Raw genomic sequence first — 18,852 nt, 5'->3', positions numbered from 1 at the left:
TGTTACTCTCGATTAGCTTTATGGAAAAGTTGGTGAAAATGTAAAATATCCTCTTCATTTGACTTAGTATGACTTAAGTACTTCTGCTAAGACATGCCAAAGGAACTATAGTTAATCAGGTAGCAGTCAGTTCAGCAGGTCAGCTAACTATTGTTTTAGGGCTGCAGCTAACATTTTCATTCTCTATTAAGTTTTTTTAAGCTGAAATTAACATCTTAAAATTCTTTACTCCAACTGCCTGACAGCCAAAAACCCCAAACCTATGAAATGTTTAGAAATTAGACTTTGTGGGTACATTTAGAGCACTTCCATGAAGTTGGGGGACTTATGACACACAGATTAAAAACAAATTGGTCAAAAAAAAAAAAAAAAAAAAAGACTATTAGTCTCTGGTACAGGCCAACATCCCAAAACACTTGACTCTACAATTCCCATAATGGAACTCACTAACATCTTATCCTGCATTTAGAGATTACAGACTAAGAATACTTGCATTGACAATGTAATAATACATTAGTTAAATCTGGGTTTAACTATCTTGAATGACTTTGGGTTCCATTCTAAATTATTATGTGCCAATATCAGAGTTTTCATAAAATTCAGAGTTTTACGGTTATAATTTCGAGTTGGATAATGATGTGAATGGTATTTACAAATCAGACAACTGGTAATTAATTAGGGTCTTATACATGTCTTTCAAACTCCGGTGCACTGTCATATTTTGTTTTCAATGGACTGTATGCAGGCTTCCACAACTTTACTCAAAAATCCTCCAATAACAGAAACATATCTATTTGATATGACGTACGAGTCGCTGTATCCGTCCTCCCTCTGATTGGACCGCGAGTGTTTACGTAGAACGGTCCGGAAGATGTCGCTCAGGCCAGTCCTAAAAAACTTCCGCCTTAAGTTGTAAAAGAAAACATAGCAGCTAAAAGGCAATCGACGGCGAAACCAACCAATTTAAGAAGTCAGACCAAAGGTAGATACTATTACACATTTGACACGCATATACCGACTTAGACACATGTCCTTCAGCAGTTTGTTGACGTGTTTTAGCTCGTAAGCAAATACAAATCTCCAATTTAGTGTAGCTAGCACATTAGCCTCGCTGTTAACTGCTAGCAGTCTGCTACCATCGATTTGGTCGGCCATAGGCCTCAATTAGCTATCTCTGCGGCTAGATTGCGATGCATTTGTTACAATATCCAGTCGATTTTATTTTTGGAAATAGGTTTTGATTGTGTATTACGTCAAATAAAATGGCAAACCTCAGTTACGGGTACATGAGCTACTTTGTTAGCCATGTCCAGTTAGCTGACTAGCTCTTACCTGGGGCTGACTGCATCCAGTTTGCTAGTCAGTTTAGCTTCCCAGTTAGTCAGCCATCGCGTCACTATGGCTGACAAACAGTAAACTTCCTATACATCTTACATTTTAGACCGGCTGTGAATGTCACAAGTAATTGATCAAGCGAGCCGAATGCCCAAATGTTTATCGTGAAATTGTCGATAGCTGAGACCTGAGCTGCACTGTCAAACATTACTCTGTCACAGTAATGTTTACGATCAAAACAGATAAATAGGAACTGGGTCTTGCTTGTAGTGACTGCTCCTAGCTTCCGTAATACTTACATTATTACACATTTAATGTAAGTTGCTGTTTGGTCACATTGGTCATCCTGTCACTAACCAGGTAACGTGTGATCGTGCCACTCCCCTCCTCCAAGGTAGACAAACCAACAAGTCACGTCTTCCTGCTCCTTTGGAAGTTACCTAGTATAGTATAATATATAGTAGCTTAGATATTCAGTATTGATATATTGTTATCGCTGAATGTGTTGGCTGATAAGTAACAAGGAAATTCCAGAGATGTCTTTGTGGTAATACAGGTTTGGTGTCATGGTTTGTCCATCAGCCAGTGTTGACAACTTTACATTTTTACTGAAAAACATTCTCCTCGGTACATACAGATCTATTTTTTTCTCCCAATACCAATTCCAGTGCCTAAATCCAGGGTATCTGCTAATATCAAGTGCCAAATGGATTTCACATCTCACTGCGAGATGCTCATTGGAATAATTTTTATTTCAGGCAACATGAGGTCAGCGATTGATGTGCCTTTAGTCAGCAGCCACCCGTGACTGAATGAATGGAACTGACTTTTATAATGACATTGCAGAAGAAACTGTATATTAACCCAAACCAAACTTTATCAGTAAGCTGTTGTCTTTCTTTTTCTGCCCTCCAGGCTCTTGTCACTCTGGAGCTTGTGTGGTTTTCAGAGTGTGTGTGAGTGTGAGTGGGCGAGTGTATGTGTGAGTGTGTGTGAGCTGCTGTTTCCTCCTCACCTTTTCACCAAGAGCTGCTCCTCCCTGGAGGATGACAATGGAGGAGATGAAGAATGAAGCGGAGACTAACTCCATGGTATCCATGACGCTGTACGCCGTGATGTACCCAGTTTTCAATGAGGTAAAACTTCACCGTCAGTAAACTGTTTGTCTGTTTGTCAGCATTGTCAAACTGCATTTGAAACCCCTGCAAGTTTTACATTAGATGACACAGCAACAGCGCCAACATGTCCAGATTTGGTGGTAATAATGTGTGTTTCTCTTCATTAGCTGGAGAGGATCAACCTATCAGCAGCTCAGACACTCAGAGCAGCCTTCATAAAGGTAGGACAATGCACATATGACCTGAAACATAAAAGAACAATATTATCTGTCCATGACTCTCACATCTTCTTATCATAACATCTTTGGTTTAAATCTGTGTTGCATCCTAGTTCCCAAATTTGTTGTAGTTTTTGTTTTTTTCAACAGACACATTGTTACTAAATGTTCATTTTTATTTGATTCTCGAAACCAATATTCCTTCCCGTCCTCGAGGACACTGACAGAAACGTATGCACATTGGCTGTGACTGTAGTCCAATTTTAATTTTCAATTTTAAGATGATATAACAACAAGGCCACCCCACATGTTGCCCGATGCAAATTAAAGGACATGGAAATTAATCAAACCAGCACCACACGGTGCTACATCAACTGAAGTAAACAAATCCAGCAAACAATAACTGCATTCTCTCAGTATTCAAGGACAACTACAGTTTATTACATGAAGAGATTTATTTTCATACCTCCGGCCATTATTTCTGTCTGTTGCCACAACATTTTATTCACCAAATTAAGTGCTGAAGTTTTGGCGTGCTGCAAGGTCGCTAAAAATTAGGATTACAGCGAGCACTTATTTTAATTATTGATTCATTTGCAGATTCTTTTCTGGCTTAGTTGATTAACTATGAAATGGTGCAAATAGCAAAAAAGACCCATTATAATTTCCCAGAGCCCAATGTCATCAGATGTCTTGTTTCGTCTAACCAATGGTCCAAAACCCAATTTAAGACAAAAGCAACAAATTCTCACATTTTAGAAACTGGAACCAAAGAATATTTTAAAATTTTCACTTGAGACATGAATAAAATGATTAATAGAATATCTCAGTAGTTGCAAATACTGACAAATTGTTTAATTTCTACCAATCGGGCACCAAACATAGACGGTAAGGTTTTATAAAAAGCCCTCAGAATAGGCAAATGTATTTCAAAGAGAGAGGAAAAAGGGTAAACTGTAAAATTACAACACAAACCGTCAAACTGGCAGCTTCAGCCCAACTTCCTAGTTCAACTCTGACTTCCTGCTCCTGCCATGGTTTTGTGCTCTCACTGGTTTTTGTGCAATGAGGGATTATTAGCCAAATAAAGGACGATTATATAATCTTGTAGTACTGCCGGCTTGTTTGCAACCTGGAGGGTTGTCTGACCAATTTGTTGACCCATCGTATCAGTAACTGGATATATTATTTGGATAGCAAATGATCCCATCTTGTGTTTTCACCTGGTATTTCTAATGAATTCTCGTTATCCTCAATGATGTATGACGTTTTATCTTACCTTCGTTATTAGAAATGTAAAGACTGTTGGGTTCATTTTACATGGCGCTCATGATGTCGAGTTACATGATTGATATTCAAATGAATTAACTCAGCTGCTATTAAGATAACATCAAACGGGCTGCCATTCAGACTGGCGGTGTGGTTTGAGATGATGATGTGAGACCTGATTGTAGTTATCAGATGAGATTCTTTTTAATGTCTTTTTTTTTATCTTTACACTGCTGTGATTACACTGGAATGATAAAAGCACAGTGACCATAGATTACCTCTGTACTGCTGATGAGCAGGAGAGTTCACTGTGAGCACAGATGAAATATTAATGAAGCAGAAGCAGCTTTTTTGTTATCCAAACCAAAGGGAGATGTGATCGCCTTACAGCTGTTTTACTGTGACATTTGTGGGTCTTTTGTTCACTTGTCTCACTGATTGGTATCTGTATGGCCCCCGCTGCTCGCTGGCTGGTGTAATTCAAGCTTGAATTGCTTACTTCTCTTCCTCATCTTGCTCGCCTAATTCGACTCCCCTGTTGTCAGGCGGAGAGGGAGAACCCTGGCCTGACTCAAGACATCATAATGAAGATCTTGGAGAAAAAGAACGTCCAAATCAACTTCACCGAATCCCTACTGCGCATGGCAGCTGATGATGTGGAAGGTGAGTGTATGAGAGAAAGGAGCATTGAGATGTGATGGAAATGCTCTGTTGTCACTCTGAGATGCATGATTGTAGGTGACACAGCCGTATATCCATCCTGTCTCCAGTTTCTTGGTGTTCTGTGCTACTCTGCTCATTTCTGTAAATCACAGAGTCTCTGGGAATGTGCCTTTTCCTGCAGAGTTCATGATTGACCGGCCCGAGCAGGAGTTCCAGGACCTAAATGAGAAGGCCAGAGCTCTGAAACACATTCTCAGCAAAATCCCTGATGAGATCAATGACAGAGTACGCTTCCTACAGACGATCAAGTGAGTGCTAGCACACACGCACACACACACAGTTTTAAAACACTGGGTTTAGAAATAAATACAGCAATCTACACATCACCATCGAATGCCAGTAATTTACACATTAGAGTCAAATGCTAATCTGTCCCATAGGGTGCAGAGTTCAGGCCTTCAGTAACTTTAACCTCTCCACTTCTGTACTGTAAAATCCACAGCTGGTTTCTTTAGCTCTGACCTACACACACTCAGCTGGTGGAAAACAATGAGGATATCTGCAGTCCAATCACAGGCCTGCCACACCCCTACTCACCCATGTGCTATCAAACTCTACATTTTATTGACCTGACATGTTTCAGCAATGGTCGAGCTCCATCTCCTCCACTGTTCTGTCTTTTTTGTTTTCTGATGTGTCGTGCTGTATTTGTTTCCTCCACATGCGTCTTATATCTCTGCTCACTTGATTCGCTATGACCCCGATGACGGCGCTAGACAGAAACCTTCAGGATCACAGAAGGGATTACAGTTCATCTTGAGGAATGAATGTCTGCACCAAACTTCAGGGCGATTATCCAACAGTTTTTTGCCTTAACACACATCACTTGTGTTGTTGTTGTTGTTGTTTTCCTCCAGAGACATAGCCAGCGCCATTAAAGAGCTCCTGGACACAGTCAACAATGTCATTAAGAAATATCAGTACCAGAATCGCAGAGTGAGTAACAGACACACAAACACACACCTGGGTACGATTCTCACTTTTTCCTTGTTTTTTAAAATTGTGTTTCTTGTTTTTATTCTCTGCTTGTTTGTGAAGGCCCTGGAGCACCAGAAAAAGGAGTTTGTGAAATACTCCAAAAGTTTCAGCGACACCCTCAAAACATACTTCAAAGACGGAAAGTGAGTGCAACCGCAATGCATGATAACCATACAATGCTTCAGCCGATCGATGATGATTGATGATTTCTACGAAAGGTGCTGGGTGAATGTGAGGAGTGTGTATGCAGGACGTGTCACTGCTGAGCTGTTGGAAATGGACATTTTCCATGTTTTCAGCTGAAATTATTCATCGGTCAGTTGATTTGATGCCTATTCTGAGTCTTACTGAGCACCTTTAAGTTATTTTTAAAGGAACAGTTTGACATTTTGGGAGTCTGGTGTCTCAGCTGGTTGCCTGGCAACATCACAGTGACGAGAAGGCTGTAGGAAGTCACTGCCAGGAAGTAGTCCTGCACATACAACAAAAACTGAACCTGATCAGTTTACAGGACACGCTGAATATTGTTGTTGTTAGGTAGCCAGTAAACTGACAGCTGTTGTTTATCATCTTCATCTACATGTTTACGTTGTATCATCCTCCGCTGCATCAAAGTCACGGAGGTTTAAGGAGAAGAAAGGAGTCTAGGCAGGAGTGCTCGCAGTGACTCAGCTGGTCGTTTGTCAGCTAACCTGCTGTGTGACTTTGAGGCCTGGTCCCATTCCCCCACCCCGCCTCCCGGGCCCCTCCCCTCCGTTTTGCACATGGCTGCATCAGACAGGCCATTTGAAGGGTTAGATAGCCCTCCAAATGGAGGATTTTCAGATGCAGACTCAAACTGAGTGGTAGAAGAAAACTTCCAAAATGCTTTGCAAACTGAGCCAGTGGAACCTGAAACAGACTTGTGAGTGACAGCAGCGTTTTTCATTTCCATGTCCTGTGTGTGAAGTTTTCTGCACCTCCCCGCTCATCTGATACCAGCTTCTACGAGCAGCACGACACTGACAGAGCTGATATATAACTATGCTTCGTTGCTAGTGTTCATAGATTTATCTGTCATGTTCCATCCTGCAAAGTTGGTCAGATTTTTCACTGATTGGACAAATAATAGTTGGTAATGGTAGCAACCAACTGGGTTTAATATGGCAAGTATAGTATGAATACCGGTTCCTTGTGGAAACCTCTGTCCTCAGTGGGAATGCCAGCAGCGTCGTCGCTGCTGTGGAACGTATGTGCCATCATCAGCCTACCATTCACGCTCCGTTCTGAAGGCCCACCACACAGGGGGCATTGAATGTCTTTGCAGAACCAGCTCCTCCACCTCCAGATTCTGTTTCCTCCCAACAGTAAAATATTTGTTTAAACGGCGTCTATGATCTTCAGCCTGTTTTCTCAAGTTGTCATTTTTTTGTCTTCCTAGGGCGATAAATGTCTTCATCAGTGCAAACCGGCTCATCCACCAAACCAACCTCATACTGCAGACCTTCAAAACCGTGGCCTAGCCCTCAGAGACCACAGAGCCCCCCCCCCCCCCCCCTCGGTCCCGTGGGGAGAAACTGCTAGAACGGTGGAAGCTTGAAGAACGCCTGACCCATATATGTAAATTAGAAAGAGTTGATTTTAGGGTTGGGGGTCGATTCCATTGAAGTTGATATTCTAGATTCCAGTTCAAGAGACTGAAAAGTGCCATTTGTTTTTTTTCAATGAGGATTTTCCAGTCTTGAAATGGAACTGAATGGGCCCAAAGTCCTGGTTGATTGATTTTATTTGGACAGTTTTAATTTATAACCCTGGTCTTGTTGGGAGTAGGTGAGGCGAGGTGTTTATTAAAGACTAATTGCCATTTTTCTAATATATTCATGTTGATCATTTTACTTTTAGCTTATCAATCATGGCTACACATCTCAGACCGCGCTCAGTAGGAGTGTGTCTCAGTTGTCTATACTGGTTTTCTCTTCTCGGCTCCTATTTGTGTCATTTTGCCATGGTCTGTACGCACAGGATCTAGCTGCGAGGAGGGGAAGCGGTGTTGGACATTTGAGAGGCAGACTCAGATTTCGTTTCTCTTTATTATCAGAAGACAGAAAGCCAAATGACTTCCAGCACAGTGTGCGCCTTACCAAGTCCTGTAACATTCCCTCCTCTCAGTGTAATGAAGTGGAGCCAGTCCCTGCTGTTGGGGGATGTAGAGAGACAATTGAAAGTTCTGTATTTAACTGATATCTGGTTGCAAATGTTCAATAAATAGTTTCCAAATGATTATGCTTTTTTAAATGTGTCCGAGTCCAGTATGTGTGGTGTGACCTGTTTATTTTTGGATAAACAATATACAGGAAATGCATTCCCGTCGTGACAGTGACTGTCTAAGAAACCATGAAAAGAAATGCGCTTCAAATGAGTCACCAGGATTTGTTTGTTTGATCTGTTGCATGAAAACCTTCTTTAAATCTTTCCTAATCCAAAGATAGCTGCAGAAAATGACCCACCCCCTGCCTCAAGTGTTTTCATATATTGTTTATTTATAATATTTAACATGTTGGCACAAAATAAGTGGTAAAATTTTGCTTGTGTTGCACAAGAGGAAGGAGGTATGCCATTTCCATCTACCTGGATGAGGAAACATTCGCAATTTGAGTAAAAGTTACAAATTTTTATGGGGTTTGCAGACAAAAAGACAAAAATTTGATCCTCGTCCTCCAGTAGGTCCAACAGCTGAGAAGTTGACACTGCTATTCAAAATAACCTTGTAAAAATCTCATTTTACCAAAGCTGGAGCCGCCGTTGTCGAGTTGTATTATGTAAATAATGCGTATTATCACCGGTGTCTCTGCCCTTTTGATGAGCGTGCACATTCTTATCGACAGATGCTTCCTGACTGTACCAGGTCATTTCCTTGATACTGCTCTTGTCAGCTGAAATGCTGCTGTTTAGTTCCACGGGGCGCTGGAACAATAACGTTTCCAGCGTTGCCTGGAAACAACGAAGCAGCAAACCACGTAAATGCCGAGGGACACAAAGAATAGCTCTGTCAAAGGAGGGGTCTTCATCCCCTTTTCCTGCTGCTTAGTAACTGGACTCAGTTTGCGTTGCAGAAACTAGTTTTTTGTGCTTGTTATGTGTTTGCATAGAAGATAGAGTATACACATCCTTTACATCTAAACACCACAATGCAAAAACACATTATTGCAAGTAAAAGTGTGTATATAGTATTAGCAAAATGTACTAACAGTATCAAAAAGTAAAAGTACTCAATGCAGAAGAATGTCCTCTGTGAGCGTTATACTCTGACATACATATATATATATATATATATATATATATATATATATATACACACACACACACACACACACACTCACATGAGATGGTATGCATCAATGCACCATATGTTAGAAATGCATCATGTGTTTTCAGTGTGAAGTCCTAATTTGTAAAGTGTAGCTCAAATAAGTGGAGTACAGAGGGATTAGTAATGTGATAGTTAAAAGACCTCAAAACCACTCCGCTGACTGACTCACTGATGTCTTGGCAGGTAATCAAAACTGAGCTGAGGCAATCTGCAAACGTCTCAGTGTTTTGCAAACCTGGTCCTGAAGAAGCAGCCGACCAAAGGCCTCCACTGTGCAAAGGGAACATTTCAGATCCAGAAAACGAGGAGTAATGGGTTGTTCAGGGTGTTCCTGGAAGGGTTGCTCTTCTAATGTCAAATAATACAGAAGCAGAAAGCTGCATTCTAGCAGTCTGTGTCCCCTTTCATTGGGTTGTTTGATCCAATATGCACGGCTATTGTTCTGTGATTAAGATCAGTGTTTAATGAAACACTTTTTTTTCTTGTTAACAGCCATGGAAAGAAGACGGAGGCTGAATGGTCGTACTTCACAGGCAAACATTTTTTTTTGTGTGTTTGCATAATGTTCCGACTAATGTTTGAAGATATTCACTCTGAAGGAGGAAATTATTTAACTGAGCTGGAAACATGAGCTTCTTATTATGTCATAATGAGCCAGCTAGACATAAAAGAAGTTTTTTTTTTTTTTTTTTTAAATATGCTGTAACAAAAAGCAAACACATTAATAGAAATATGCCTGGAGGTAATTATTCATCAGACCTGTCCAGGTGCTCCCATGAACGATGAGCTGTTATAGCTCTGCTGCCATTAACCCTTGTGTCCAGCAGCAGGCAGCTGTTTCCAGTGAAAAAGCTCTAATAAAACCACTGTGCTCTACCTGCTCAGCACAAAGTGACCAACAAGCACAGTAAGCAACTAGCTGGTGAACATAATGAAGCATTTAGCAGCTGAAGAGCCAGAGTTGGTGGAGACCAAAAACAGAGTTAATTCATCAATTCATCAGGTTAGAGAACATTAGAGAAATGTTAGAGTTTCAAGGTTGGAGGAGTTATTTCAGATGCCACCGTTTCTAAAGGTAAAAGTCCCATTCATTATTCCCATTTGAAGCACTTGGTTCAACATGAAACAAGGGAGAAACTGAGGTTTGTGGACGCTAAAGATCACAGTGTCGCCAAAACTGAAAATACAATCTCCACTTTAAATCAATTTACTGGGAAATTCTTATTAATTTGTGGCTGAATTCATCAGTATGTCTCATTGCTATCACCAAATGAGGTAACACAAGGTGACTGAGCCTGAGGTTCACTGAGGAAAGTATTGCAATATTTATATCTTCACAGTATTCCAAACTGGGTGTCGGTTTGATATTCCTGGAAAATATTCTGCATTAAATTACTCCAAATGCAAACCGAGCATTTCCTGCCGCGGCTGCTTCTCATAAAAAGCACCGTGTTTGTCAGTGAGCTTTGCACTGCTGTTATCGTTCATCAAAAAATGTGTCTAGAAAACAAGACAACCATCATTTTCTACATTTGTTGACATGGCAGGGAGTAATGGAACAAGAAGCAGCGGCCACGGTGAGCTGTTAGCTGAAGAGCTGCAGGCGACGGGCTGCGCACCTCCAACTTTCAGCGAGGTAACAGCCTCCTTTCACTGAGCCCTGCTGTCTGCAGACTCATGCTGTGTGCAACACAAAATCACATCGCTGCTGCTCACAGAACCGTGGAAAAAGGCCAATTATTGTCCGACTTCTTCATTAAAACCACTAGTTATTTTTATTGCGTGACCTGTAGTATTAAACCATATTTGCTGTTACCTCCAGTAAGTTCAAGTCAAACGGGACCAAAATCTTCAAGACTGGCACTTTAAGTAATATTAAGGATGTAGTTTAAAGACAAAATTGAAATGGGAATTCAGAAAAGGGAAAAGCACCTCCACAAACATCATTCGCTCCCATTTCAGAACTCTACCTGCAGCGAGGGTTTAGTTAGAGAGGAATTTAAATTAAATCCATTAAATGTGATTGGATCGCCCAAAAGCGGGCTTGATTCAGCAAAAAACAGCGTGATACAGAGTTTTAGAGAGACACGGAGCTCAGGAGCTGCAGAGGACTGCTGACCTCCACACACACCTCTCTCACCTGCCTTGTTAGACTGAGAGGAGGTGGATCAGGGCAAAATGGATGAATGAGACCTATAACACAGTATTTGGAAATATAGTCCAAGATTTTTCCAGCAGGGTTAATATCCCCGCTGATGGGGGTGTATATTCATCGTTGGATTCAGCCTGTTCGGCGTGTGTGTTCATCTAAAAACCCTAAATGTGGCATGAAGCACATAAAGGGATGTAGTCTCCTCCACACAGTGCTGCTTTGAGCTAACATGCTGATACTGAGCTGGTGTAGTGTCTATCATGTTCTTCATCTTAGTTTAGCATTTTAGCATGCTAACAAAGCCATTTTCCATTATGATAATTTAATCTTAAATTATTGTCATACAGCTAAATAAGCAAACAGGGTGTGCCATGTAGCCAAATGCAAACGCTGTCTCGCAACAGAGCAGCACAATACAGGTCAAACACTTTTGCTCCGTTTGAAGGTGGGCAGAGCTATGCCGCTGGGTGCTATGTAAATTCACCAGGCTCCACGCACCAATGGGAGTGATAAAGGTGTCATTTGTCACACCATGGCAGGTGCAGCAAGGATAACAGGAGAGTGAGGAAGATGTGAATCGAACACAGACCGCACACTCCCACAGACGAAAGGCTCATATCAGCCGACGAGTGAAATCACCTGTGTGAGTGTATCAGTGTCGAAGCCAAAGTAGAAGTTTTATCTTCTGAGGTAAACATCATGCACACATCCTAAATAGACACATGTAAGTGTGGCCAAGAGTGAGCTTTCCACAGGGGGCTTTAGGTCCCCCCTCACCTTCCAAACACTGTCACCCTCCTCACTTTCATAGCTTTTGATTCATTCACCAAAATCTCTCTAAACAGAGACCTCTAACTGTTCAGTGGCCAAAATCCAGATGAGAGAGCGGAGCTGATGAAAATGTTAAAGGTAAAATTTGTTGCTCAGCATCCCCTCCACCCACCCAGATGGATGACTACCTGGCTGACAGAGTCTGGTGGTTGCTGGATGTGCACCACCGCAGCTGGGTGTACCAGCACCTCATTACCTCACTGGATGTGCTGCTGAGGAGTGTATCTGGATCCCTTGGCGCTTCATCTTAGATCCCTCTCTCATCAGCTGCAGCCGTGTCCTCAGCTATTTCCCTCGTGTTTCCCTTTTCCCCTGAGCCTCCTCTGCCTCTCTCACTCTTCCAGCTCCCTGATCTGCTGCTCTACCTTCACATTCACTCCATCTTCTCATCAGCTCTGCAGTATATCTACCCCGGCTCGTCACCCACTCATCGGCAGATCATTGTTCCAGATAAGTGATATCTTCTCGGCTCCTTGAGTTGTCTCACGTGTTTGCTCGCCCTTAACTATGTTTGTCTGTGCCACAGAAACACAGCCCGTCTGCTTACTCATCGCTCAGCCACGCTCATAATCAGACTTCCCCTCTGCTCGTCCACCACGCTTCACCGGCCACCAGCCTCCTTCTTCCCCTCAGCCTTCATCTGCTGGATTTTCCCCTCATCCACCTTCATCCCCTGAAATCAGCCAATAAGCCTTTTCTCATTCATTCGCACTCAGAGTGCGGGTCCTGCGTTTGGGTCTGCCTCCTGAGACAGAGCACCTCGCCAAACCAGTCGCAAATCAAATTCCCCCTAACGCTGCCTTTACATTTATTACCTATAAGTGTCCAAAAGCTTGACAGTCAGAACTAATATTTGAAGCCTTTTCACAACTAACTGCGCGCTGACACTGATCCTTTGAAGAAAATACATTTCATCGGCACATTACAGCTGCAGTAAGGACTATTTGTCTTCTCACAGGCTTCACATTCTTTGAACCTTGAATCTTTTCACAAAGCAGAATCTCTGGTGAAAAATCAATCACTGCGTGCTTGAGTACAAAGATGCTGTTTGTGTGGAGAGAAAAAGCTTGAGATAACACCCATAAAAACTTCTATTCTTAGGCCGTGTGTGCAGATTAGAATAGCAGGCTTTGCATTGTGAGTCGTGTTCTGTCAGATGTATGTGGATGCATGAATGTGGGTGTCTGCTTATCTGCTCCAGTTGGGGGAAATGGACTAGTTATTAAAGAAATTAGGCTTTTTATTATAATGAGGCTTTCAGCGAGTACACTCTCCTTGGAACACTTGTAGTATTTGTGATAGAAGGCTTTATTGCATTTCAGGATATAAATATAACAGTAGGCAACTATAAACTGATACCGGTAATTTCCACCAAGAGAATTAAAAGATGCATTTGCAGGGAATTAAAACTGTGAGGGCTAACGTTAAGCAGCCAACACAAATAAACACACTATTCCGTATGAATGTTATTATAGCAATAACACAAAAAAGTTAATACACAACCAGTAATTGCCTGTTAGCAAAACTCTACGTGTTATAATATGATAATCTAACAGTGTTTTAATAGAGCTCACAGGGGAGATGCTGGGAAGTATTAGACTTACGAGCTCATTTGCATTAGTTTTAAGATGAAGACCTTCACTCAAAGCTGAATGTTCTCCTCCTGCTGCAGAACATCTGAAGATGCTGAGATAAGATGGGGGTGGGATAATGTTATAGTCCCTGCGTTTGTGTCACTTACCCCGTCTCCCTGTCTCTCCCTCTCTGTACTCATGATGTGTTGTTATCACTGGGAGGGACAGGAGCTCTCCAGGGTGGAGTGATGCCTGAGTAGTCCCAGGGAATAAATATTTTAAGGTTTAAATCACATGCGCACAAACACACACACTCGAAACTAGCCTGTCATAACAACTGACCCAGTCAATCAAGTATTAATAGTGCACGTCATACAATGCGACGCACCATTAAAGGCATCGTTAGGTCATTAGTCATTTCTGCTAGGCCAAACGCATACATGGACAAACAGGTAAGGTGGAAGTCATTCAGGCATAGATGGTGACATGGAGGTTGGCTGAGGTTGGAGGGAATCCAGGTATAGGCGTTGCTGTAGGAATCCCAATTATGTGAGCTGGCAAAGGTGGGCAGGTAGGCAGGGAATCCTGCAGACAGGGTGAACAGGTGTGAGGCAAAAACTGGCAGTCAGACAAACAAAGTGACAGTTAACCAACGCAGGCAGGCAGGCAGGCGGGCGGGCAGGCAGGCAGGCGGGCGGGCAGGTGGGCGGGCAGGCAGGCAGGCAGGCAGGCGGGCAGGCAGGCAGACAGGCAGGCAGGCGGGCAGGCAGACAGGCAGGCAGGCAGGCAGGCGGGCAGGCGGGCAGGCGGGCAGGCAGACAGGCAGGCAGGCAGGCAGGCAGGCAGGCAGGCAGGCAGGCAGGCAGGCAGACAGGCAGGCGGGCAGGTGGGCGGGCGGGCGGGCAGGCAGACAGGCGGGCAGGCGGGCAGGCAGACAGGCAGGCAGGCAGGCAGGCAGGCAGGCGGGCAGGCAGACAGGCAGGCAGGCAGGCGGGCAGGCAGGCAGGCGGGCGGGCGGGCAGGCGGGCAGGCAGGCAGGCGGGCAGGCAGACAGGCGGGCAGGCAGGCGGGCAGGCAGGCAGACAGGCGGGCAGGCAGGCGGGCAGGCAGGCGGGCTGGCGGGCAGGCAGACAGGCGGGCAGGCAGGCGGGCAGGCGGGCAGGCAGACAGGCGGGCAGGCAGGCGGGCAGGCGGGCAGGCGGGCAGGCAGACAGGCAGGCAGGCAGGCAGGCAGGCAGGCAGGCAGGCAGGCAGGCGGGCAGGTGGGCGGGCGGGCGGGCAGGCAGACAGGCGGGCAGGCGGGCAGGCAGACAGGCAGGCAGGCAGGCAGGCGGGCAGGCAGACAGGCAGGCAGGCAGGCGGGCAGGCAGGCAGGCGGGCGGGCGGGCAGGCGGGCAGGCAGGCAGGCGGGCAGGCAGACAGGCGGGCAGGCAGGCGGGCAGGCAGGCAGACAGGCGGGCAGGCAGGCGGGCAGGCAGGCGGGCTGGCGGGCAGGCAGACAGGCGGGCAGGCAGGCGGGCAGGCGGGCAGGCAGACAGGCGGGCAGGCAGGCGGGCAGGCAGACAGGCGGGCAGGCAGGCGGGCAGGCGGGCAGGCAGACAGGCGGGCAGGCAGGCGGGCAGGCAGGCAGGCGGGCAGGCAGGCGGGCAGGCAGGCGGGCAGGCAGGCAGGCGGGCGGGTGGGCGGGCGGGCAAGTAAACTGGTGTTCAGAGTGAGAAATGTGAGACATGCTAAAAACAGATCATAAGTACCACACGTAAGAGAACAAGCTGTATAGTTTTATTGCGTGTGTGGGCTACATTTCATGGGAACATAGTGATAGTCACATTATGATGACAGTTGTCTTTAGGAAGGGTTTTCTTACTGTGAGTCAAACTTTTTTTTTTAGCATACCAGCAGATGTCACCACAGAGCAAACATTAAGCATCAGTCTCTGTTGCTGTATTGTACTATTCTTGATCACATATTTGATTAACACAGAAAAGTTCATCTCAGTTAATTATGCATCATTTGCATTTGTTTTTATGGCATCTGTGACCCTGGTCAAAGTCATAAAAACAATGGGAAAAGGCCTCCCAAATGTCAGAATTAAACAAAGATAATAGGAGGGGAACCTTTGAATGCAGAAAAGTGAAAATTCTATATGCTAAATATGTGAGTAGATTACAGATATTTAATAGTACAAAGAATACAAAAAGGCTCTGTAGCTTTTCCTCAGACAAGAGGTTTATGCCGAGGTGTCAACATGAGTAAAAGCAGCGAAAACAAGTGGCGTGTAATTACACTATAATCAGAAAACCATAACGACAACAGTGTGATTCTTCAAATATTGGCAAAGAGTACTCAACCTTTATTGCTGGTAAGACACATAATAATCAGCAGGTAGCCGGCTGAATAATTATATAATTACTGCAATTATTTTTGTTGGCATTCAACTGCTCCCCTACTGTGAAAGTCATCTGTCACCTAAACCTGCTGAGTGACGTTGCAGTACATGCTTAGCTCTCATTTACTTTACATCAGTCATTCAGAAACATGAAGGGATGCACTGATCCATTTTTTCAGTATCTGGGCTTTGGTTATCGGCCCATCCATACGGCTTAATTCATCAGGGGATCATTATTTATGTGTAAGGCAACATCAGGCTTAACGTAAACATTACTTCCCTATCTTAATAAAACAAAATCTAACAAATAAACGCATATATAATATTTTACCATGTTATCTCATATTAACCAGGTTGAGGGTTAAACCAAGCTATTTGTTCTGTGAGGCTGAACTTAGAAGCACAGCTGTGCTTTGAACTAAATGCTAACATCAGCATTAACATGCTAACATTTATTAATTAGCATTAAAGAAGAAAGAAGAAACTGTACTTTATTTATCACATTACATGCACACACTACATGCACACGCCATGCTTCTTGTGAAATTAATTCTCCACATTTGACCCATCTTGGTCCGTCGTTCCTCCGCGGCAGACCAGGAGCGGTGGGCTGCCAGCTGACAGCGGCGCCTGGGGACCCAGTTCCTTCTTGTCACCATTGGTCAGGTGGTGATCTTCTTGCATGTTTTTAGTGGGGGTTATTTAAGGAGGATATCCCAGGTGAACACGGGGACAACATGCAAACTCCACACAGAAAGGCCCTTTTTCCTTGAGCAGGCACTGAAGGCATGGTGGAGGACACGCCACCAGCGGCCACAGTGGGATTCGAACCGGGACAAAGCTGGCCTCCCTGATGGAGGACGTGATGATAGTGCTAGAGGAAAAGTTCGGGGATCACCACAGACATGAGGATAAATGGTGTGGGAGCAAATCTGGTGCCAATTTATCGTGTAAATGTTGAGATTTTTCACGATATAAATGAAAACTTTGACCTACTGCTGGCACTAAGTGAAAAGTCAGGGGATTTATCCTCTGGGCATCATATCTGTACCGAATTCATGGCAACCCATCCAGTCATGGCTGAGGTAATTCAGTTTGGACGTGGTGGACCAACATTACCATCAAAAAAATGATGTACAATAAGTGCGTTCAAACCAAGCAGGAGCAAGAGCTAAAATCATGTTCAGTGCTTCAGTACAAGTGTGTAGAGACCACAGGGTCCACCGAGTGATGGACGGCCTAACGTGCAGAGATGAAGGAGCACAGTGGTTGGACTGGTGGTGTAGGCTTTGACCATGGCCTGGAGGAAAGAAGGAGCAGTTCCCTTCACTGCCCTGCAGACCAGCACCAGAGTTTTGAACCACCAGTTGCGAGAAGCGATAGCACTACATTTGATAACTGCCGACAAAATAAAACAAGCAATAAAGAAAATGTTTGTAGAAGCAATAACGCTGAAATGCCAGCAGGTCACAGACTCTGATGTGTCACACAATGTGGACCTTTTCTTTGGCGGGACTTTCTGGAAACAAACAGTTGCACTTTGGTTTTTACAGATTTAACCAACAAAACATGACAATTAGCGAGCTGGTGTGCTCCTCTTGTTTCACACTTTATGCTAAGCTAAGCTAACCAGGTGCTGGCTGTAGCTTCATATTCAACAGGCAGATATGACAGTGGTATTGCAAGTGGTATTCTCAGCAAGAAAGCAAATGAACATATTTCCCAAAATTTCAAATCACTGCTTTAAGTTTATTAAGTTTCTCTTAATCAGTGCAATGCATGAAGCATTTATCAAGAGCTGGTAAGAACAGTGGTAAGAGACTGTTAACAACATCAGCTGCTGATCACAGTTCAACATAACTTTGAGCTCTGTTATAACTAAATTAATCACAGAGGATTTTCAGCCTCCCGACACATTATAGTTCACCTTCTTCACAGAAATCTGGAGAAACGTTCAGTCCATGGCTGTAAAAGTAAGGAAATATGCCTTCAACACATATTCGTATTAGAATTTCATTGCTCAAGAGGCTTATTTAATAAATCCATGAAATGAATATGAAACGTGAAACTTATTGACTACAGCTGTAATGTTTCTGTCATGAAAGCCCCGAGTGAGCACTTTATGGGACATTCTGTCAATACCAAGAATAAAAACACGCTGCCATAGCTTTGCTGGCCAAATCTGATAGTTTAACGATATGAAACTAGAGGTCCAGCACTCCCTCCCATCTCATAGTTCATCCAGAAATAGTTTAGTTCACAAGGAACTTTTTGTGAACTGGTTTCAGAAGGAAGCTTGGTTGTGTGTTGGTCATGTGGGCGATGTACTAGAGTGTGTTTTCACAGCAGCTCAGAATATGAGCCGATGGAGCTGCGCATTAGTTCAGGCAAGCAGGTTTTAAAGCCACATATTCTGTCCTCCATCTCATCGTGTATGTCCGCAGCCTCCCCCTCTCACAATAGGTGGTCCATGTAAACATTTGGTGCTCATTCAGTCTGCATACATCAATGCTAAGCTCTGCATCCTCGCTGCTTCCTTTTGAAAATTTAACCACCACCTCAGCATCTTCCCATATGAAAACAAATGTTTTTAAAACGTGTTAAAGGGTTTGGGTTTGTGAGCTCAGGAAGTGCCAAGTAGTTCCAGAGCAGTGGTCCCTGCCTGATCTAGCATCAGGAATAAACATTTTATACTGTTTAGTTTAAATAATGTTGCGTTGTAACAGGCGATTAAGCAATGAACAGAAAATACTAAAAAGTAATGCCCTCTGTGTGCCAAATCACTCAGTGGTAATAAAATGGCAAGGTGAGGGTCACATGACTGATAGAGCCAGCACTGATTGGGTACTTGCACTGTGAGGTTGCATGTTGTTCTGCAGCTATTCACTAGGAAGCTAGAAACAGTATTTCAAGAACAGC

General features: G+C 43.9%; 1 protein-coding gene across 1 annotated transcript; it reads left to right on the top strand.

The window, feature by feature from the left end:
• Positions 1-862: 862 nt before the first annotated feature.
• Positions 863-7,915, top strand: LOC139342641 (programmed cell death protein 10). Its single transcript, XM_070979852.1, has 8 exons — positions 863-982; positions 2,251-2,471; positions 2,621-2,674; positions 4,486-4,603; positions 4,785-4,911; positions 5,521-5,599; positions 5,702-5,784; positions 7,062-7,915. The coding sequence occupies exons 2-8, from the start codon at positions 2,382-2,384 to the stop codon at positions 7,141-7,143; spliced, it is 633 nt and encodes a 210-aa protein (XP_070835953.1). The 5' UTR covers positions 863-982; positions 2,251-2,381; the 3' UTR covers positions 7,144-7,915.
• Positions 7,916-18,852: the final 10,937 nt, after the last annotated feature.

This window comes from Chaetodon trifascialis, chromosome 14, assembly GCF_039877785.1.
Source record: "Chaetodon trifascialis isolate fChaTrf1 chromosome 14, fChaTrf1.hap1, whole genome shotgun sequence".
NCBI classification, from domain to species: Eukaryota; Metazoa; Chordata; class Actinopteri; order Chaetodontiformes; family Chaetodontidae; genus Chaetodon; species Chaetodon trifascialis.
The sequence above is the reverse complement of the archived record's forward strand: the minus strand, read 5'-3'. Positions and strand labels throughout refer to the sequence as shown.